This window comes from Aotus nancymaae, unplaced genomic scaffold (assembly GCF_030222135.1).
Source record: "Aotus nancymaae isolate 86718 unplaced genomic scaffold, 86718_ANA_hifiasm-v0.15.2.pri h1tg000011l, whole genome shotgun sequence".
NCBI classification, from domain to species: domain Eukaryota; kingdom Metazoa; phylum Chordata; class Mammalia; order Primates; family Aotidae; genus Aotus; species Aotus nancymaae.
The window spans coordinates 72,588,547-72,611,127 of NW_026988422.1; the positions used below are offsets into that span (position 1 = coordinate 72,588,547).

A 22,581-nucleotide genomic window follows, 5' to 3' on the forward strand; every position below is an offset into this window, starting at 1 on the left:
CATGATTTCGGTGTACGGCAGTCTCCTAGAAATGGTCGGATAGCCACAGGTTAAGCAGAATTCTGATCTAACATATCTGTCGCTAAGGATCTCAAGTAGAGCAGCAACTTAGTCTGATATAATGAAACAGGCTGATAAACAAATATTTAAAATCTCTAATACAGTTGTAATTCTTGTCAGTAAAAATTATTACAGTCCCATATACAGACACAAAAACGTGTACCAAGTACTTTTCTACATATTAGATGATGGGGATATAAGGTAACTACCAGCAAGAGGGAAGGGGAGGGAGGGAGAGAGAGAGAGAGGGAGAGAGAGAGCGAGCAAGACAGAGAGAGAGAGAGAGAGAGAGAGAGAGAGAGAGAGAGAGAGGAGGCAATGAAAACATACTATGGTAAGTGCTAGGACAGGGGGCCTAGGAAGACATTTTTTTCCCCCAAGACAGAGTCTTGCTTTGTAGCCCACGCTGGAGTACAGTGACACGAACCCAGCCTCCACCTCCCCGTTCCCAGTTCAAGCAATTCTCCTGCCTCAGCCTCCCGAGTAGCTGGGATTATAGGTGTGTGCCACCATGCCCAGCTGAGATTTTTTAACAATGCACAATGTGCTCAAGGAACTAAAACGTTGCTTTGCTACAGCATACAATCCTAGCAGAAATGAGATGTGTTTGGGCTGTATCCCATGGGTATTGGGAAAGCCATTAAGGGGCTTTGAGCAGAGAAGTGCCCCGCGCTGCAGCAGCTGACAGCCAGGCTCTGGAAACCAATCCAGGTCTACATCCCATCTCTGTCAATTACTGACCGTGTCCCCTGAGCGAGCTACTTAAACTCCGTAAGTAAAATGGGGGACAAAAATGATATTTACCCAGGGTCTCTGGAGGCTTCACTGAGTTAATGAAGGCACAAGTCTTTGGAAAATGCATGTTAGCTATCAATATCGTCATCATCGACGTGACCAACATCCACAGAGGAATCCTGAGGCGGCCCAGCCCATGCTTTCTACATTTCAGATGAGCTTAAACCCGTAAGAAACAGAATGAGACAAAAGCCAGACCAGGCTGGAAGAACGTAGCCATCTTCCTGGTGACAGAGTTGCTGGAAGAGCAACAGCTGCTGCTATGGCGCTTCCGTTCCCTTTGTGCATAGCGAGCGTATCGTATCAGAGCCACCCTTGCAGCAAAAACACCCAAGACACTTAAAGTTGGACAAAGATGAGGGAAGCCCTGGAACGGAAACAGAGCAAATGCAAGTTATGGAGCCCATGTTCGTCTTAACCCTGGCACGGCCGTCAAGTCATCTGCCAATCGAGGAAAAATGCAGTTTTGGGGACAGTGTGGCATGACAGAGTCCTCTGCCCAAATACTCAGAACCTGTAAGAACCAGGGGTATGCCCACCATAGAGGAATACTAGGAGAGGAAGCCAGTCCTCACCAAGTTCCTACTGGAGACCATGTGCTTTGGACGCTCCTCGTCTCACAGAACCCTCGGGGAAGAGGTATATTGCAGCGGTTAAGAGTGTGAGCTCTGAGCAACACAGCTTCAGTCCAGCCTTGCCTGGTCACTGGCTCTGTGGCCTTGGCCTAGTGCCTTCACCTTCCTGTGTCTCCATTTCCTCACTGGTGAAGCAGGCTTAAACATACCTTGTAAGATTGCTTTGAGGATGAAATAAGATAAGCTACGTCAATTGCTTAGCTCAGTGGCTGACCCGTTATGTAAGCTCATCATCATCTTCGTCATCGTCACCCTTCCGGCGCCCCACGTCACCTCTCTGGCATCCTCTTACTAATGATCTACAAGGCATAGGGCTGAATGGGGTCAGGACATGGGGAAATACTTTCAGCCCATTATGCTTTTTGTAGTTACTCCTAACTTTGCATTTATCTATTAAAACATCTTCCTGATTAATGAACTGTGTTCATTTCAAAGAGAATGTGATGGACAAAGCTATCTTGCAGCATTAACAGGCTTTCCCTGAGCTATTTCCTGAACCTCACAAGACTTCTGGCACGTAGACTCAGCTCTACCTCTGAATCCTGCAGCTCCTTCTCAAATGAGCTGCAACTAAATGTTGCCTCTGCCAACCCTGGCACCTCTCCATCCTCATCATTGGCAGTGTTCTCCATGGAGAGATGGCGGATGTGCTCGCATTTGCTCACCAGCTGCCAGAAGCCAGCTGTGACACTTAACTGTACCCCTGTCTTTTCTCCTTTCAGTCCCCATTCCCGTTTCAGGAACGTGGCTTCTGAAGAACAAGTCACAGCCAGTCCAAAATGGCTGTGTTGGAGAAAGGCATTCTGAGGTCCCCAGTTCACTACTCTGCATTAGGAAGCTCGGTGGGAATGCGAGTCCATTCTTCAGCCCTTTCTCTCTTTTTTTTTTTTAATTGCATTTTCGGTTTTGGGGTACATGTGAAGATCATGCAAGATTGTTGCATAGGTACACGTGGCAGTGCGATTTGCTGCCTTCCTCCCCTTCACCTACCAGCACATCTACTCCTTCCCTTCCTTTTACTCTCTGTTTTCCTCAAAGCACATCAAGACACAGAAAGACCGAAACCTTTGCAGCCAATCTGCCGCACCTGATGTACTGAAATGCACTGGCCTCCAGCTACGTAAGACATCAAAAGGGCTGGACGTTCAAAGTCAACTTCTCCCTTGGATTTGTGGCTCTCTCCAGATAAGCCCCAGGCCTCCAGCATCATCCTTGTAGGTTAGGCCAGTTATGTATTCATCTTTTAGAGGAGAGGATGTCCACCTCTGAGGCTCTCAGGATGCAGGGACATCAGTGGCAGACTTCCCCACACTTGCCATCAGCCACGTTCTCTGCCATTAGAGAGGAGCTCTAAGCTTTCTGGTTTTAACTAGCAAGAAGGCAACCTTCACACATAAGAAGAGAGCCAAACAGAGCGGCACTGCTCATGGTAGATACTGTGATCTAAATGGGATAACGCAATCCTGAGAATCTTAAAAAAAAAAACAAAGTCTAAGGTCCAAGACAAACTCCTCCTGCTACATTGTCCCTCAGCACTTCCCCGGCTCCCCTACCGAGGCTTGGCTTCCTTGGTTTTTCCCAACTTCTAAAATTAACCTCTGAGCTCCTGCCGAGGGCAGCCCTGGCTAACTCTCAGAGGCCATAAGCTGAGCAGCAGGTGATTCCGCTAATCCTTCCCTTTCCTGAAGTCGGCCATTCCACCTGCTTACTTGGAGGCACACTGGGGAGGGGGCTGGCATGGAGGGACACAGCCTATTTCCTGGTTGTCTTCGTTCTGCTGTGCCCGAGATGTCTGACATATATCCCAGTTCCAGGCAGGGGGAGGAATGCCTGCCCCCAATTCCTCCCCGTCCCTCGTTCCATTTTGTTATTTTGTCTAGTATCTAGAGTTCGTCTCCGGGAACCTTCTAACTAGGGATTATATAAGCCTTTGAAGATGAGTAATGGTGATCTGGCTTCTCCTGACTTAATAACAAGTCCTCCATTGGGGTTAAAGCTGACTCACAGGGCTTGTCAAAGGGGAACTGCAAAGCAGGTACTTGAGGAGATACTAGAAGCTGGAATTAGTCTACATAGCCATTTTGTGTGTGTGTGGGGAGGATGGGGTGGGTGGGTGGGTGGATTTGACTGGTGCATAATCCAAAGTCCAGGAGGTCATGAGCCAGCCGTGCCCCACACTGTTCTGGAAGTCACATCCTATAGAACTCGTGAGACGTGGTGGCTCTCCTTGAAGAATGTTTCCTGTGCTACAAACGGGCAAAGTCTAAAGAGGCTAATGTCACATGCACAGCGGATGCTGCCAGGGGGACACAGTGTTGTAGCCCGAGGTGTTTATTAGGTGCACACTGCCGCTGCACTGCAAGTCAAGCATTCGACTGAAATGAGAGGTGGAGGGACCCACAGGGACTCCAGCCCAAGCAAGATATGGTGTGCTGAGCAAGCTTGGGGCAACACGGACCCTCCAGTGATAAAGGGGCTTGCTCTGCCTGGGGCTCTCACCAGGTCTGAGCCATTTCCTTTGTGCAACCTACTCAGCTTCGACCCTGGACTGTGGCCAGTCTGCGGGCCTCGAGCTAGCTTTACAGATGCTGAGCAAGGGTGGAAGGAAGAGAAAAGATCTAAGTGGCTGCCATCTGGTGACCTGGAGTGGCTATGAAGGGCGAGGACAAAGGAAAAGCCTTCCAGCCATCCAGGCCAGCCTCTATCTGCTGAGAGCGGACAGCAGCAGAGAGACTAGGTTGGTGGCCCCCATGCAAGCAGGGGCATCTAGCAGCCCAAGAGGTGAAAACAAGGGGCTATAAATAGCAGGAGGATGCTCTATAAACAGAGCCCAGCCACAGCAGCAGCCCACGGGGGAATACAGGCAGGCTCTGCACAGACAGGAAATGTGTCGCTCTCGGAAGCCACACTCCCTACTCGTGGGCAGTGGCAGAACCCCTCCACCTAGAGAAGACCTGGGATAGATCCACATGGGACACAGGCACACAAACACCCCTATGCAGGCCACCCACACGCCATCACCGTGGCTGGCTGGCTGTTGCCTTTAACCATTTTTGTGCAGGAATCACCTCTCATTTTTTCCAGGCCTTGGGCAATGCTGGCAGGGCAGGGGATGACAGCCTAATCATTCTGTCCGTAATGCTTCTCCCTTAAGAAGGCAAAGGACTGCCTCAAATCCCAAGGCAAATAATGCTATGCAAGGTAAAATGAAAAGAAAGGTGGCAGGGGCTAGGGACATGGAGAAAGAGTGAAGCCAGAAAGAGCTAACTGCAAGCTGCAGATACAGTTCTCTGGCTGGGTTTATTAGGAGGATCGGCCAGCTGGCTTCCCAAGTGCAGAGAAGACACTCCATGCCTCTTCACTCCCTTGCTAAGGTACTGCTCCAATCCTTGGGGTCTTTACAATCTGCCCCTTGACCATGCTTGCCCTTGACCTCTAGGGGATTGAACCAGGGCTGGTGGGAAGATGGGATGGTGACTCCACATGCAAAGGTGGTGTCCCTCTCCTCTGCCCAGTCTTCCCATTTACTTCTCTGTTACTCCTGTCCATGAGCGGTTCCTTCCGTGACCTTTGTAGGCACCCCGGTTGTTTCCCGCTTCTGTCCTGGAGCCCCGTTCTTGGCTTGGGGCTTTCATGAAGGCTGTGGCTGGATTTCTCACAGAGTGATAATAGCCTTCTAAAAAAAACCTTCTAAAAATGAACCTACAGCTTCAAAACATGAACACTGAGCTTGTAAAACTCAAATTCAGCATTTCAATGTAAACAGGACTATGGCTACCCTGGAAAAAGAAGCATTTACAGTTTGAGTGTTACAGAGATGGAGACGGGAGGCGAACAATGAAAACAACTCACTTGTCTACTCATCAGGAGAAGCCTTTTCCTTTCCTACCTATGGTCAAGAATCCAGTAATCATGGACGTTTATGGAAGCTGCTGAGGATCTGTGAATGATCAATCAGTCCCCATGCCTGGCTTGGTTTCATTTCAAAGATATTCCACGCTCCAGCAGGCCTGCATCACCAGATCATTCTCCAAAATGGCAGCCTGGTGATGAAGTCCCAGAAGAGAAAGAAATTTCTAAAAATGGGTCCTGCTCAGGTCCATTATGGCTAAGCTGGCCCCATGTAGCCTCTTCCAGCGGAAGTCCATAATCCCATTTTCCCTCTCAACTTCAGCAACCAGTTGGAAGTATTTTTGTTAAACTAATGATCACCGTGTAGTGGCTAGCTGCAAAGGAAGGTGCTCGAATCTTACATGGCTCTGATGAAATCAGTATGTTTCCACTGGGTTGAGTTATGCAACTTAATTTTAGAAATCTTTGCAGCCTGGAACTTGATTACAATCTGGTCTGTACTTTTCCTGCAATGCCATCTAAGAATGGAAGTTTATTTAAAATTTTTTAAAAAAACATATATATTTCTCTGAAATATAAAACATCATTTAAAAACCACACTCCAGGTTGACTGCTAGTTACAGAGCTAGGCCAGTGACACATCTGCTTAGCAGGGGTGTTTGCATGTCAGAGGTGCAGGCAGTCCGACATTCCAATCGCTGGAGGCCTGAGTTTAGAAAGAGAGAATCAGAAGTTTAGACCGTTCGGAACAGGTAATGGCAGCTCCAGGCAGAGGAACAAGTCTCCCTGAGAATGTTTAGCTGAATTTCTTGGGTCTTTTAAAGTAGGAATAAGTAAGAGGGGTTGGAGTCAAATATCCTAAAGCTGTCAGGAAGGCTGGGACAAGCAATGGGCTATGAAGGATGGCCTGGAACTCCACACAGTCCACTACTAACAAATGGCACCTGTGTGGGTCTGAGGATGGAGGCTTTCCTGTGGGAAATACCATCCACTCCAAAGGCAGGGACTTCCCACTGCTCAGCAGGCCGTGCAGCACTCAGAGAGGCAGAACCCAAAATGAGCTGAAGGCCTAGCCATAAGAAGGAGACTGGTGGGTGCCAGCCCCTAAGCGGTGGTGTTGTAATGGCATCTGCTGCTTCATGCCACCATTTCCACACCAGTGTGTTTCATCAGTAAGAGGCTATAATGCAGTAATGTCCTGACAACAAGCTGAGCAGACCCTGGGAAATCAGCTGTCTGTGTGTTCAACAGGGTTCTGCCTGTGGCATGTGAGCACAGGTACTGACCTCGAGTTGGGAGGAGGAAGGGACAGATCTCTTTGTTAGAAGTCATTCTTCATCCCTTGGGAAGAGAGCTTTCTAAAACCATGGTAGACTAGCTCCAGAGATGGGAAAAAACCTCAGGTGGTGAAGAGTTGTCTCAAAGTTGACATTGCTCAAGGCCAACAGAAGGTGATGGTGGGAGTCCTGCTGAGCTAAACAGCCCTGCCCTGCTATCTGGGGCAGCCTGGGAAGCTGGGTGGAAACGGTCCAAGCAGGTAGTGTGGTTTCATTTCAAAGATATTCCAGGCACCAGCAGGCCTATTTCACTAGATTCTTTTCCAAAATGGCAGCCTGGTGATGAGGTCCCAGAAGAGAAAGAAATTTCTAAAAATGGGTCCTGCTCAGGTCCATTATGGTTAAGCTGGCCCCAAGCAGAAACTACAAACTCACAGGAGCAATTCCTGCAGGAGCAAGGAAGGCCTCTCCACTGGGACTCATTAAAGGATCTGTTTCCTTTTCCCCAAGTCTTAAGCCCTGAAATCCTACGAGAACTTTCTCATCTTGGAAACACACCTATGCATTCATTCATACATATGCACGGCTACACGTTTATATGCATATGCATGTAATCATGCACGTATGTAGCTTTTAAAGTGACTCTATAAGGGAAGTTCTACTTTAGCATTAGTTCTTCCTATGACCTGGTATATAAATGAGAAGGTTAAATTCACATACTATGGTGCTGTAGGCTATAGAAATATCTACTCACAACCTGCTTGTATCTCAGGGGGAGTATTCAAAAGCATCATGGCACTGGCAGCATCAATGTCAGGATCTGGAAAAATCAACCAATAAATAACATTATTTACAACGGGGCCGGTGTGTGTGTGTGTTTTTCCCCCTGCAAGTTACAGTTTATGAATGCAACAGAGAAAAAAAAATATCCGGGAACTAGATGAGCTAGCCCAAAGGCGACTTTCTTCCCAGTGGGGTTTGAGAAGAAGGACAGGTATTCTAGAATGAGATTTAAGGATCATGTTAGCAAATTTTTTATCAGACAAGCATGGTCTCTTCTCATTTTGTTAATTTTGTAATTTGCACTGTATGTTCCTGATAAACTGCTGATCTATGCACCCTCACAGCTTCTACCCTGGAGTGAGGAGCAGAAGAGTCAGTGACAATAGGAAGTTCAGCCATAGGAATCTTTAATGAACTGGGGAAAGCTCGTAGCATCAAGAAAGCATTAAAAACACCTGCATCTAGTGAGATACAAACAAGACATTTGGTCATTTCCATTTGTCAGCAGAATGTACATTGTGTTTCACGAGGTTATGTTTGTAACAGTGGTGTGGAGGTGGTGAAGGCATTAAAAAACAGCACTTAAAATATAAAGAAAAAATTAAAGTTCTCATGTTGAGAGTACAATGTTTGCTTCTACTTCTATTATTGCTTTTAATATGTGTAAAAAAAAATACTCATCACTTCATTGCCATAATTCTTAATAGGTTTCTGAATCCTTACTGATCCACCGGTTGACAGATGGCAGGTTATATAGAGACAGAGAAAAATATTATCCTTTTATAACTAAATTCATTTTCCTCTGAGAAACAGCAGCTCTGCTGCTATGGAAATGAAGGTCACCATGGCAACAGTAAACAACCCCCAAGAATGGTCACTGAATAGGCTGAAAAGAACATCTGCCCCAGCCCAGCGTCCCAGCTGCCCTGGGGCGAAATTCACTAATAGTGCGATGATGCCGTGTGACAGAAGCTGCCGCCTGTGCCCTGTCCAAATAAATGAAGTGTGCAATTGAAGTCGACATCAAAATGCCTTCCCTTGCAGATTACTGCCTCTGTGTCCGCTAAACTCAGTGACTAATGATGGGGGAGAAGGGGCTCACACTTGTCGGTTTTTGTACAAATTACATACCGAAAAATTCAATTTACTACTAATGGCTCCATGGCACTTTATTTTGGGTATTATGCTAGAAAATTACATTTTTAATGTTAAAAAAAAGTACATTTTTCATACTTTATATGCGTGGTTTAATTCCAAGAGAGTAATACGATGTGGTAAAAAGAGGCCCACAAGCGATTAATGATATGGGCGATGCTGGTTCCAGAAGACAGGGTCTCAAAAAAAAAAGGAAAAGAAGTTGACTCTGAAGAATTTTTTTTTTTTTATTTTGCCTGCAGGAGGCCTGTTACTTACACTCCATAATGGACTAAAAGTTTATTTCATAAGTACATTATATGAGAAACAAGTAAATTCACTTATTTAGCAACTCCAGGAGTGAAATTCCTAAAACAGTCACCATTTCCCACTGAAATTAGTATATATATTATATATGTAAACTTTATATATAATATACTTATTATATTAACTAATATCATTAATCACCAAATAATACATATTAGCTATTATATATAATAATATACATAGTTTATATATTTGGCAACTCTAGGGGTGAAATTCCTAAAACAATCACCACTTCCCACTGATATTTATATTTATATTAATATAATAATTATAATTCACATTATAGTATGTATATTAATATATCTTAAGAAATATATTAACCATTATATACAATAGTATACATATTAACTATTAATATTTACTATTAACTATTATATATAAACTATGTATACTATTATATATAATCATTAACACAATATATATTATAAAACATTATATTATATAAGAGCATAGTTTATATATACTATTATGTGTAATATTATAAACTATATATAAAATATTAGTTTGTAATAGTTGTATATAATAGTATATACTATATATCATAAACTATATAGTTTATATATAATATTATATATAATAGTTAATATAATATGTATACTATTATGTAATAGTTTATATATAAGTTGATTGATTAGTCAAATGATTATATACATTTGTATATAAAATCATTCAACTAAAAAACTAAAAGTTCTCCCCACTGCCCCTGTGGCTCCCTCTGCCCCTGGTTCCTTGGTCCCCCACAGGACCTGCTGCCCAGAAGCAGCACTCACAGCCCCAGCATTCCTGCTGGCTTCTCACAAGTCATGAGAGACACGCAGTTCCTGAGGGGGGCTGTCAAGGACTCAGGCCTTTCCCTCTTGCCCCTCCTTTTAGAAAGGGCCTTTTCCTTTCTCATGGGGTAGCCAAGAAAACACACGACTTTTTCCTGCCAATTAAGCTCTTTGCCATTTCTGAGAAAGCAAGTGCTATAGGTGACCATGGTTGGCCTGGCTACATGGTCCCCACCTCCACGGGTGACTCATACCCAGAGTTTTTCTGAGTGGCCAAGAGGTTTGCTGGGCTCAGAACAAGAGGAAACACAGGGAGGAAGTCTGGAGTCTTTTTCTACCTATACGGCCAGAAAATTAAAGAAAGTATTTCCGTATTCTTCAAAAACACATTAAAGGAAACTGTAGAGGGCTACAAATGAAAAGATAACATAGTAAAAGAAAGAAACAGAAAGAGGAAAAGAAAACATTAAAGGAAAAGTATTCCATCAATAATCACACATGTGGGAGAATCTAAGTGGGGCATTCCCAAGGCACAGCTTGCGGGAGTGCTTTGGATCTGCAGGGCATCCACTTGTGACCCCCACCCCCACCCAGCCAAGCTAAATAAGACACATAAACTCTGAAAAATAAAAGCAGCATGCTGAGGGACATGTCCCCCATCTTCCATCTAACCAGATGTGCCATGCCTGATGCCTCCACAGATAAAAATTCTGATGTGATCATGGAACTCGTGCTGGTCTCCAGGCATTCGGGGCAGGTGCAACACCCAGCCTTCACATGATCTCATTCGTAAAGCATTTCTACAGCTCCACTCTCCCTTCTCAAAGGATCAGGTCCTGAATAAGTAGCGCTATGAGCAGAATGGAGCAGAGAGCAAGGCTTGGGATTCTCCTCTCTTAATATCTTGGCAAGCAAACTGGCAAACACAAGAACTGCAAATGGTGGGAGAAAATGTAAAATGTAATTATGTGTTTATGCACACTGGCATACTACAGTGCCAGCCCTTCCCCAAGGGGATACAGTGAGTGCCATCCTTTCAAAAATCAACTTTACTGAGGAATGATTCAGATATAAGAACATGTGCCCATTTTCAGTGCAGAGTTTTATAAGTTCTGACACCACCATTACCACTATAATCAAGATAAAGAGCATAGCCAAGATACAGATTTCCATCACCCCAAAGTTTACCTGCACCCCTTTGCAGACATCTCTATCCCTGGTCTGGACAATCACTGGTTTGCCTTCTGTTATTCATCAAAGATGTGGTGTCAGTAGTTCACTCCTTATAGCTATCACTGAGTAGTAGTCACTGAATGGATATACCACAATCCATTCATCAGTAGGTTGACACTGGATTGTTTCCAGTTTGGAATATCATGAAAAAGCTGCTGTGAACTTTTATACCTCTTGGAAAATTGTTTTCATTTCTCTTGGAAAATTGCTGGTAAATGTATGTTTGGCTTATAGAGAATTGCTGCATTGTTTCCCAAAGAGGGTGTACCACATAGGAGAGTTCCAGTTGCTCCATATTTTTTTTGCCAGTACTTGAAATTGTCAATCTTCAAAAACATTAGCCATCTAGAGGATATGGAGTGATATTTCACTGTTGTTTTCATTTGTATTTTCCTAATGACAAATAACCTTAAGAATCTTTTCATGTGCTTAATGACCATTCGTGTATCTTACATGAAAAACCTGTTAAAATCTGTTACCCATTTTTAATTAGGTAGTTCAACTCATTATTCAGTTGTAAGATTTTAAAAAATATTCTGAATATAAGTCCTCTGTGAGATACATGTCTTTTCTTAGTTCATGGTTTACTATTCAGCTTCTTAAGAGTGTCTTTTAATAAGCAGAAGTCTTTCATTTTTATTTAGTCTAGTTTATCATTTTGTTCTTTCATAGCTTAGTGTCTTTTGTGTCCTAAGAAATCTTAGCCTACCTTAAAATTGCAAAGATTTCCCAAGTGTCATCTTTTTTGTTTTCGTTTGTGAGGTACTAGATATAACACTTTCTTAGTTCAATATCCAGGTTTACAGGTAAACGAAAATAGAAGTAATCACTCAGACCTCTTTCCTTATCCAGCAAGGAATAAGCAAGACCTAGCACTGTGTAGATCAATGCCAGAAGAACCCTTTTTGGCTCCTGGAGTGAACACCATGCAGCCTAATGAGCCTGACATTCTTCTGTGGAGAAGTGTCCTGCACTCTCTGCTAGAACATCTCATATGCCTTTCTCCTTGTCACACCCTGACAGCCTGTGAGTGCTTCTGTCTTCAGAGCCAACAACCTCCTGTCTCTCCTCTCCAAAGACAAGAGATGCTATAATGCTTATGCTTATCTATTATTAAAATACTTGTTTTTCCCTCTTTTTAAAAATCATGAAAGTAATGTGTGCTCACTGTAAAAAAAAAACAAACCACTAGATAAATATAATTTGACAGATAAATATAATTTGCCTTCCCTATAGACCTACCTTCAAACTCATAGTTTCTTGAATCTATGTCCAGAAATTATTTATGTGAAAATAAGCATATATGTATATATTCATTGGAATACTAACACACACACATACACACACTCTCATGCACACAAATCTATTTTTTAAAAAATAGCTTTATATGGAAAAGAGTTTCTGCAACTTAATTTTTTTTCACTTAACATATTTCATCAGCCTTTTATATTAGTACATGCTATCAAAAGCTTTTCTACAGAGAGATTTTTATGCATAAAAACACTGCACTGTTTGTACAGGCATTCCCTTTTTCTTTAGATTACAGACTACCAGAAGGCAGAAAGAAAGTGTTTGAGCTGATTATATAACTTGTGCTCAGCACGCTACTCCAACCTACAGATTCTGGGGCCCTAAGGGCACTGCCTCTGCACACTTCTCCCAGTCCCCTCACCCAAACACCCCTCCCTTTAATCTCTCTATCCCACCCCTTCTGATGAGGACACAGTGCTGCTCCACTCGCTCCCTCCTGTGCCTCTCTCTGGGGCTCCCTCCCATTCTCTACCTTGAGTAATATGCTGCTTCTCATCAGCACACTCAGGGTCGCTATAGAAATGTCTAAATGTTCTGTGGTCAGGAGAGACTACTGGTAGTTTACCTCTTTAGATAGCAGAGGAACTTTCTGATGAAGGCATGCTATTGTGGTAAGATGCTTCTGACCAAAGACATTGGAGCTTTGTTGCTGGAAGTATTTCAGGGGACTGGGTAGCTGTTTAGGGGGTAGTGGGTGCTTCTGCTTCAGAGGCTTAGCTGATTGTGAAGGATAAAGAGCCCAGGACAAGATCTCTAGGAGGGGAGCAGTGGATTGGCTTTATAGGATCTTCTCTAGATGGTCTAACCCAGTTTATCAACATAAGAAAAGAGTTTTGGGTAGGAACTCTTTCTAGGAATGAAGACCCACTTGGCAGGAGTGCTTCATGTTGTATCTCAGGGGAATGAAGTGAGACAGAAGGGTACAAGAGAATAAGAAGTGCCACCCTTTTAATTTTGGAATGGGGAGGGTCCTCCCATCAGTACGTAATTCAGCATCTTAATTCAGGAACCAAATCATTTATTGCTGGTTAATTCAGTATCACACCAAGCATGCTGTCATGGCTGCTTAACAGAGTTATGACCAACAGAGCCAATCTCAAATCCCATATTAAAAAAAATTCCCCCTTCGCCCATGCTTCTATAACAAATGTTACTTCTCCTCTGGACCGGATCCCGGCAGCCCATTTCAATTCTCATCTGTAATGCAGTTGTCTTATCACATTGCCTCTTCTCTGCAGTACGAGACTGGAAAACGGTCACACATCTTAAAGATGTTTTCAAATTCTCTTCTTTTGAATGTACACATGCAATTATATTATGCTGCAGGGAGACAAACAGGTAACACAGTTTCCAGAACCAACGGTCTAGCTATTTGGGTGAAGAAAAATGTTGAGCCTCAGTTTCTTAAACTGTTGAGATGGTTCCTTCGGTTGTGGAAGAGGCTTCTCCTCGGTGGATAGGACAGGAAAAGCACTGCACTAGACATGAGGATTCTTGGGCTTAAGTCCTGGGTCTGCTGACTTTCATTTTGCTGTGCCTGAGTTCATTCATTTCAACATGATGGGTGGGTGGCTGCAGACTTGGAAAGGGCTGATTTGGTTTTTCATCCCTTTCTACATAGTTCCTGCTCTGTAATGTCCCTTGACTTACTCCTCCCTTTGTGACTTGTGGTTGCCAGAGCTATGGATTCCAAGGAAAGCCTACCAAATGGAGCATCTACTCCAAAGACCTTAGGGGTAGCTAACAGCCTTAGTAAGGTTGGGAGAATACACTATTGCCTCCAGAAAGCCATGGCCTGTCCTGATGGGTCCCTGCCAGGTCTACTTCACAGCAATCCATCAAGCCCGGTGTGGGTATTCTGTGGGTTCCTGGTGTGGTTTCTACCCATGTTTACTCCCCTTCCTCTGGGATTTAGTTTCCAAGAGAAGTGACTTGAAGAGGCCATCTGCTTTAACAAACTAAGAATACAAGGCCAGCAGGAAGCCCCTGGTTCAATCCGCACTGCAATATACACCTGCTGTACACAATTCCTCCTTTGCCCATGCTTCAGTAACAAATGTGAGCACTGCCTTCAGCACCTCTGAGCTGACCGACCTAACAAAATGATGACAATGAAACATTTCCCATAGAAAAAGCCTAAGAATCATAACCATTACCTTCTCAGAAACCATGTGGTTTTCTACAGGGCTAATGTGTTTGTCCAGTTCTCCCTGCTCCCCCTCACACCTGATGGGTCTTATAGGATGATGACATCTCTTTAACTGAATAAAAGAAATTCAAGAAACAAACGAAAATACCAAATAATAGATGACACACACTCAGACAGAAAATGATCAGATATAAGAACATGGGTAGGCTAGGCGTGGTGACTTGCGCCTGTAATCCCAGCACTTTGGGAGGCTGATGTGGCAGATTGCTTGAGGTCAGGAGTTCAAGATCAGCCTGGACAACCTGGTGAAACCCCATCCCTATGACAAATACAAAAATTAGCTGGATGTCCCAGCTACTCGGGAGGCTGAAGCATAAGAATCACTTGAACCCAGGAAGCAGAGGTTGCAGTAAGCCAAGATGGCACCACTGCACTCCAGTCTGGGCAAGAGAGCATGGGTACATGCTCTGATACATACACTAGGGTGTTCCCTGGCACCTAGAACAGTGTCTGAAACATCATGAGTGCTGGATAGTGAACAAGTGAATGGATGGCTTGTCCAATCTGCTGCTGGGTGAAGCCAGCTGGCCGAGGGCCAGCACCCAGCTTGGGGGAGAAGTATTGGATGCTCCTCAGGGCATAAGCCTCCAGATGTGCACTGAAATTCCATGGGAACCCCAGAAAACCAAACATCAGGCCCCATCCTAGCAGACGTCAAGCTTTGTAAAAATCCCTCAGGGAATTCTGAAGTGTGTGAAAGGTGAAGAATGACTGTAGCAGCACAACAAGGATGCCATCCAAAGAAGCCATCAAGGAAGACAAGCGCTCCCGGGTCTGCCGTAACTTTACTTGACTTCTTCACTTTGAAATATCTTTATCAATTTTCTCTAACTCTGCATGAGAATGACACAACTGAAAGCATTCACTAACCCCCAAAATGGAGAAAAAATACAGTCAGCCCTCCATATCCATATCCATATCCGTGGGTTCTGTATCTATGGGTTCCATATCCACAGATTTCATCAGCAAAGGATCAAAAATATTAGGAAAAAATAATTCCAGAAAATGTTACACTGTTGCTGACATGTATGCTATGCAGTTAGATGATGGCTGCATGTGTATTGAACATGTTCAGGCTTTTTTCTTGTCATATTCCCCAAACAATGCAGTCTAACGGTTATTTATATAGTATTTACATTGTATGAGGTATTATAAGTAACCTACAGATGATTTAGAGTATAGAGGAGGATGGGCATAGATTACATACAAATACTACACTATTTTCTACGAAGGACTTGAACACCCTCAGATTTTGGTATCTTACGGGGTCCTGGAATCAATTCCCCATGGATACCAAGGGATGATTGTGCTTGGATAACTTTTAGGGCCAAACAAACAAAACTCCAAGTAAGCTGTGCATTTCGTGGGGAAATGCTAAGTAGATCCACATTTATGTGCACCTTGTATACTAAGCCAGTGTTTTCAACTGTGGGAAATTTTGCACTTCCTTCTTCCAAGGATGTGTGGCAATATCTGAAAATGTTTTTGATTGTCATGACGGGGAGGGAGCTGGAGGGTGCTACTGGCATCTAATGGGTCAAGACCAGGGAGGCTGCTCAACATTCCACAATGTACAGGACAGCCCCCACCACAAAGACTGATCCAGTCCAAAAGGTGAATAGTGCTGAGGCTGAAAAACCTCACACTAAGCTCACATATACATGTGCTATGGTCAAGAAAAGCAGCTCTTCAAACCAAACTATCTCAAACAGAACAAATCAAAAGTAAACAGATACACAATTCACTTTGTTGTTGACGTCTTTCTTTTCCTCCTTTTTGTAAAATCCCTAGGCATCGGTTAAGACAGATAGGATATCTACATTTGTTGCTTTGAAATCACTGCAGTAAGACAGAGCCATACCCTTTGGCTTCTGTTGCAATCAATCAAGATATCTATAAAAGCCGCCTCTGATCCTGAAGGCAGCAGAACACGGGGTGCCGTCAGCTCTACTGACGTCATCTGCCACGAATATTTCTTCCACTTCCCTTCTGGCTGAAGGTTATCAAGAAAGAAGTTGCCCCAGTGAGCAGGAGGGATGAAGTGGGAAAACAGGAGATGGGAATCTCTGTGGACATGACCTGCAAACACCTTAGGGGTTCTTGTCACAGTGAGATAGGAGACAAAGTGACACCAGTGAGCCCGGTGCATAAGCTTCTGATGGACAGGATTTTAGGGAACAAAAATCTCACACTAACTTCGACACCAAGTTGTGATTTTATGCATCATCTTTAGGATGGAAGTTGGAGACAGAGCACACCAAGAGGGGCCTTTCTTCTCCAAAAAATGAATCAAAGAGTACCCCAAACTCTTGCTGCTCTGAAGACATGAGGCAAGCTCAAAGCAATGATTAAGCAAATGAAAACTAACAGCTGTTGGTTAGAATGAAAGATAATCTAATTAAGTTGGTAGGTGAAAGTGGGGTAGGGGGTAAGGAGAAAGGATGAATAATCTATACAAATACTACACTATTTGGCTGAGTGTGGTGGCTCACACCTGTAATCCCAGCACTTTGGGAGGCCAAGGCAGGTGGATCACTTGAGGTTAGGAGTTCAAGACCAGCCTAGCCAACATGGTGAAATCCCATCTTAACTAAAAATACAAAAAGTTAGCCAGGCATGCTCAGGCACCCCGAATTCTAACATGGTGTTAGGATGGCCGGGCTGGAAGCTCTTCGGGCCTCTCACTTCATCTGAGTCAACCACTGTCCCTGCTGCTTCTCTGCTTGAGAAATGAAAGGAGTACCTCGATACTCCCCAGGGAGATGCTTCCATGTTTCTGTTTTCTCTGGGCAACAAGAAATGCTTTAACTTTGATGTCTTCTGAGTCCCTTAATTCTAATGTCCTTTTTGCCTCAGCAGCGAGGTCTGCGTCACATTGCCGTCACATTTCCGAATCTGTGATTCCAAAGCAAGTGAATGCATCGCCACCAGCCCTTTGAAAAAACACTGCCACCTCAGACACCCCTTTTATCTGGCGCTCTAAATTTTCCTACCGATGAGTATTTACTTCTTTAATATCTTTGACCAGTTGATCAAAATCTTTCTAGCAGCAGCCTAGGAGAAAACAGAACCGTGTGGACGGAAACTGAGAGTACAAAAAAAAATCTAAAATTCTAGATTTGAAGCCCAGGGCAAAGGTGACAAGTGACCCAGAACAAGTTATGATCCTGTCCCATGGGTAATAAGACAGAGCCATTATTGAAGAGGCACGGGGTTTTGATTTGCTTCTGTTTGGCTTGTTAAACTGTGCTGGGCTTGTCTGGGGTCAGTTTATGGTTTATTTAAAATTTTTAAAACTTCCTATAGATGAATGAGAAACTACACACTCCTCTTAAGTTCTTTCCCCCTCTGCATCTCACTCACTTGTGAATCTCTGCTTACTGCATTCTCTGATTTCTGCCTCCTGGGTCACCCCTCTCTGGGGATGCTGTAACTCACAGCCATGTGCAGAGGGAACATTCGGGGATGCTGTGGAGGGGATTCTGACCCTGCAGGGGCCGGGGGGCGGATTAATGCCAAAGCCCTTTAGACTCTGGCATTCTTTGCTTTGAAAACGTCCTGCTTGCTCCTGGCTTCTTCATCCAGTGTTACAGCTGGAGGTCACTGCCCAGGAGGGGACTGGAGCCAGCCTCGGGTGTGAGACTTCTACGGGGCAGGAACAGGAATGGAAACTCCCAAGACAGCCCTGAGCACCTCAGACCCTGGCCACACCGGTGTCCAAGAGAAAGGATGTGCCAAGACCAGAAGCCAGAGGTGGGACCAGGAAGCCCCTTGAGACCAGAGCCAAAGGCCCAGGGAGATGCTCAGAGCATAGAGGCCTGGGCACGGCCAGCTGGGGAACACCAGTGCATCTTTCTTGAGTTGGTTTTTCTCCCTCTCTATGCTATAAGGTCATCTTCCCCAATGACTGGCTTTCCCCAACCATCACTTCTCTCCACTTACTGAAGATAGCTCCTGACCAGTTCCCATTCCAGAAGCCACTTCCTCCTCCAGTAAAGGGGTCTGTGGTTGCTGGTAAGCCCTGCATCAACTTTCCCACAGCTGTGGGGGTGCTTGGCTCCGAGCAGGCATGGCAGCGCTTGTCAGTGCTAAGAACTGAATATGTCCATGTGCATGGCATCTTCATTAGCTCTGTCTTCAGCTGGTCAATGTGCAAATAATCTTTTAGAGAAAAGAGTCTATCTCAGAGTGACACTGGCAGGTGTGTTAATGAGAATAAATAGCACTCAGAACCTGCCATCAGTGCTTCAAGGCACACACGAGCTGCATGCCCTCCTCTCCACTGTCTTCCTCCCTAACACTCCAGCACTGAAGAACTGGAGGGTGACTGAACACAGGTTCACTTTGCCTGGGGATGTATGTCTTCTACGAACTGAAAAGAATTTAAAAAGGAACTAAAGAACCAGTGATGTTCCCAGGCCTGACACCTGACTCTCATTATAGAGATACAGGAAGTAGTCTGAGAACAAAACCTCACCTTGTTCTTTCTGGGTAGACTTCTACCATATTGAATCACACACCCGGTCCCACTATGCCATCAACCACTGGTCTGCTGAGATGATCTCTTTGTTACAAAAGGTTTTGCCTTTTGATTTCCTTACTAGAAAGCTGCTTCTCAAACATCTGGAAGGGGATGTTTAATGTGCTACAGTTTAATGTGCTTGACCTCTCTAAAGCTCATGCTGATGTCTGATCCCCAGCACTGGAGGTGGGGCCTGATCGGAAGTGTTTGGTTCACAGGGGAGGGTCCCTCATGAATGGCTCAGAGCTGTCCTGTGGTCATGAGTGAGTTCTTGCTCTATGTATTCCCATGAGAGCCGGTTATTTTTTTAAAAAAAGCCCGGCCCCTCCCTTCCCCCATCTCTCTCATGCTTCCTGTCTCGTCTGTGATTTCGCCCCTCCGCCTTTCACACGAGTGGGAGTAGTCTCGGGTCCTCACCAGAAGCTGCTGCTGGTGCCATGAAGTTGTACAGCCTGTAGAACCATGAACCAGATAAACCTCTTTTCTTTACAAATTACCCAGCCTCAGGTATTCTGTTCTAGTAATACAAAAAAAAAAAAAAACCCACAGGACTTTGGAGCCTAACTCTCTAAGATCATGCTAATTCTGCAGCTGTGAGATGCTACAGCTCTAGGGCAGTGGTTCTTCCCTACAACCAGGGGTGACGCCACCGTTTCCCTTTAACTTCCAGACAGGTCCAGCGGTGCTCTAAGAAACCATCTGCAACCAAGGAATGTGTGTGTGTGTGTGTGTGTGTGTTGGGGTTGGTGGTGAGGAGAACACATTAAAAATAAAATAATTCACCTGTTTATAGCCTATCAAGTAATCAGTTACAGATCCCCAGCAAAAGGGGCACTAGGAGGCTGAAACTCAAGAATGCAATGGTGGAGATGTCAAGGGGAGGGGACTTCAGAGGGATGTGCAGTTTCTCACCTCGACTCTTCCTGCCTGCACCACAGGACTTAAGAACAGTTCAAGCACACATCGCAGAATTCCCTCACCCCGCTACAGCAGACTCCCATATGAAAGTCTAGGATGTTCTTCGGAGAGAGGCCCTGGATATCCAGTCACGACCCAGATCTGTTCTCCCTCCCAAATAGACCGGCAAGCCTCGCAGTGCCCTGTGTCTATGGTACACGAGGGAGGCTGTCTGTCAGGCCACATGTGCCAAGAGCCTGTCCCTCCTCTGGGAAGGGGGGCATGGAGGGCATAAAAACCAGTCCTGACCAGGCTGCCCCACCGCAGCCATGTATTGAGGGGTCAGAATGTTTCAGGAAGGGGTTGCCTGTGGTATGGACAGTTGGATCACGGCACTGGCACAGGGCAGGAAGGTATGCTGCTGGGCTGGGGTTGGACAAGGTGAAGGGCAAGGAAGAGTCGGCAAATGTCACACATTTCTTCAGCTCCTGGGGCTCCTTACTTTAACCCAAGACTCATAATCCCCTACGGTTTTCCTCCAGCCTGTCTTGACAATCCTCATCTACTCTGAGCACCCCACAGAAGGGAAGCTGGCAACTAGCCAACACGGCAGGGATGTCTGCAAGCCTTTAGTGCTAAGAAAGCCAGCGGCAGTGCTCTCTGGCCACTCTGCTTCCAGATTAAAAGTCACAAGGTCACAAGAATAATGTACGACTAAAGCTTGGTTATTTACATCCTGTTTGGACCATCTTATTGCAAGGTCAGAAGTAAATACAGGTATAACCAGGCATCCTCCCTTACACACACATACACACACACCTACTACAACCATCCACAGGAACAATCTCTTTCTCCCTTCAGCCAGGCGCGGTGGCTCACGCCTGTAATCCCAGCACTTTGGGAGGCCGAGGCGGGTGGATCAGGAGGTCAAGAGATTGAGACCATACTGGTCAACAAGATGAAATCCCATCTCTACTAAAACTACAAAAATTAGCTGGCGTTGGTGGCACGCGCCTGTAGTCCCAGCTACTCGGGAGGCTGAGGCAGAACTGCTTGAACCCAGGAGGCGGAGGTTGCGGTGAGGCGAGATCGCGCCATTGCACTCCAGCCTGGGTAACAAGAGCAAAACTCCGTCTCAAAAAAAGAAAAGAAAAGAAAAGAAAAGAAACCTGAGCTTCATACACAAAGGAGAACCAAAGGAGCTGAAAGCACATTTCCCAGTGAAGACTGGGGATACCTATTCTGGCTCCAGTCCGTCCACACTAGGAGCCACACCCATCTTGGGGTAGCTATGGTGCACTCTCCATTGGGAATGATGGTGAGCGACTGGGCTGCCCTCCTCAGCTATTCTTCTAAAGTGAATTCGGGGCTGCTGATTCTCGCAGCAGGTCTCATGGGCACTGAGCTCTGTCCAGGCCTCAGTTTTAACGTTTAGCCTTTTATTCTCTCTACTCAAATTCTTCCTCCAAAAAATAGAGCAAGACAAAAATAGAAAAGCAAATCAAACACTTGTGGTTTTTTTGTAAAAACAAACAAACAAACAAAAAAAAACAACTTTTTTTATAGTTCTCTGAGATGCGTTGATTCAGAAACAACCCTCACATAGTTGAAAAAGCGCAAAAAAAGCATTTACATTTTCCTTTATTTCACATGGGCCCTTCACCCACCGTCTGCCTCACACCTAAAGCAGAGAGCGTGGTTCCTGCGAAGTCCTGTATCAGTACAATGAGAAGGCTATGATAACTAACTGCTATAGCTTTTGCTTTCACTGAATAGTGCATATTCCATTTGATATAAAGAGGCATTGGCACCATCCATCCATCCATCCATCCATCCATCAATCCATCACAGAGAACAAAAAATATGGTGCTGTTAATGAGTATTTCATTGGAGACAATTAAGTATGGAAATGTAGATTCTGGATTAAGACTATTCATAAAGGTATCATGGAAATAAAAGGATTAAGTTTTCCACACAACAACATTTAAGTGCAACACCAAACTACTGAGAGAGGAACAAGAAGGCGCCCACACTGCCCCAGACCTGCAGGAGCTACTGTTTCATCTCAAAGGGCGGGGAAGATCCCTGAACTCAGGCAAGGAAGTTGAGAACAATTAGTTTGGGTTTGAAATTTAGTCTAAACCATAACGCAAGAACTGATTCTCGGGTGAGTGAATGGGAAATGGGTTCTAAAGAAAATCTCCACAGAATTTTCTAGAATGGTTAAGAATGGCTACATACTGGAACAAGTATTCCGCATGTCAGGAGTCTATTTTGAAGGATCCTGCTTTTTTGAATGTGTTTGATTAACAAAAAAGTCAAGCTCCTCACTTTCTAGCCACATGGTCTATGTGGGTGCTATGATCAGAATGTGTGTGTCCCCCAAAATTCATATGTGGAAACTGAATCACCACGGTGAAAGTATGAGGAGATGAGGCTTTTGGGAGGTGATGAAGTCATGAGGGTGGAGCTCTCATGATGATGAGGGGGGCAGGGAAGTGCAGGGTGCAGAAAGTCAGGGTCCCTGCCAAGGGCTCCACCCTTGGGCCTGTGCCCACAGACCTAAATGAGGACAGGCATTTCTGTTTCATGCCCAAAAAGTTGCCTTTTGGCCTGCCACACCCCCATCCTGTGCCCACAAAAACCCAAGACCCTAGTGGGCACAGACACAAGTGGCTGGACGTTAGGAGGAGCAGAACGACACATCGACATGCATCAGCAGGCATCAGCCGGCCCTCGACGATGGGATGATGTAGAATTTGGCTAGGGGTGGTTG

The 22,581-nt window shown here is 44.9% G+C and overlaps 1 protein-coding gene across 12 annotated transcripts in view; it reads right to left on the reverse strand.

The window, feature by feature from the left end:
* FOXN3 (forkhead box N3) overlaps nt 1–22,581 on the reverse strand; it is a 467,496-nt gene that overhangs the window by 28,103 nt on the left and 416,812 nt on the right. For 9 of the 12 annotated variants that reach the window (XM_012453090.2, XM_012453093.2, XM_012453089.3 and 6 more), the window contains one exon: nt 7,374–7,439. The exons of 2 other annotated variants lie outside the window; for them this stretch is intronic. In XM_012453090.2, the coding sequence (XP_012308513.1) occupies nt 7,374–7,439 (66 nt within the window). The remainder of the gene's footprint in view (nt 1–7,373; nt 7,440–22,581) is intronic. One more of the 12 variants, XM_012453095.3, reaches the window with a different exon arrangement.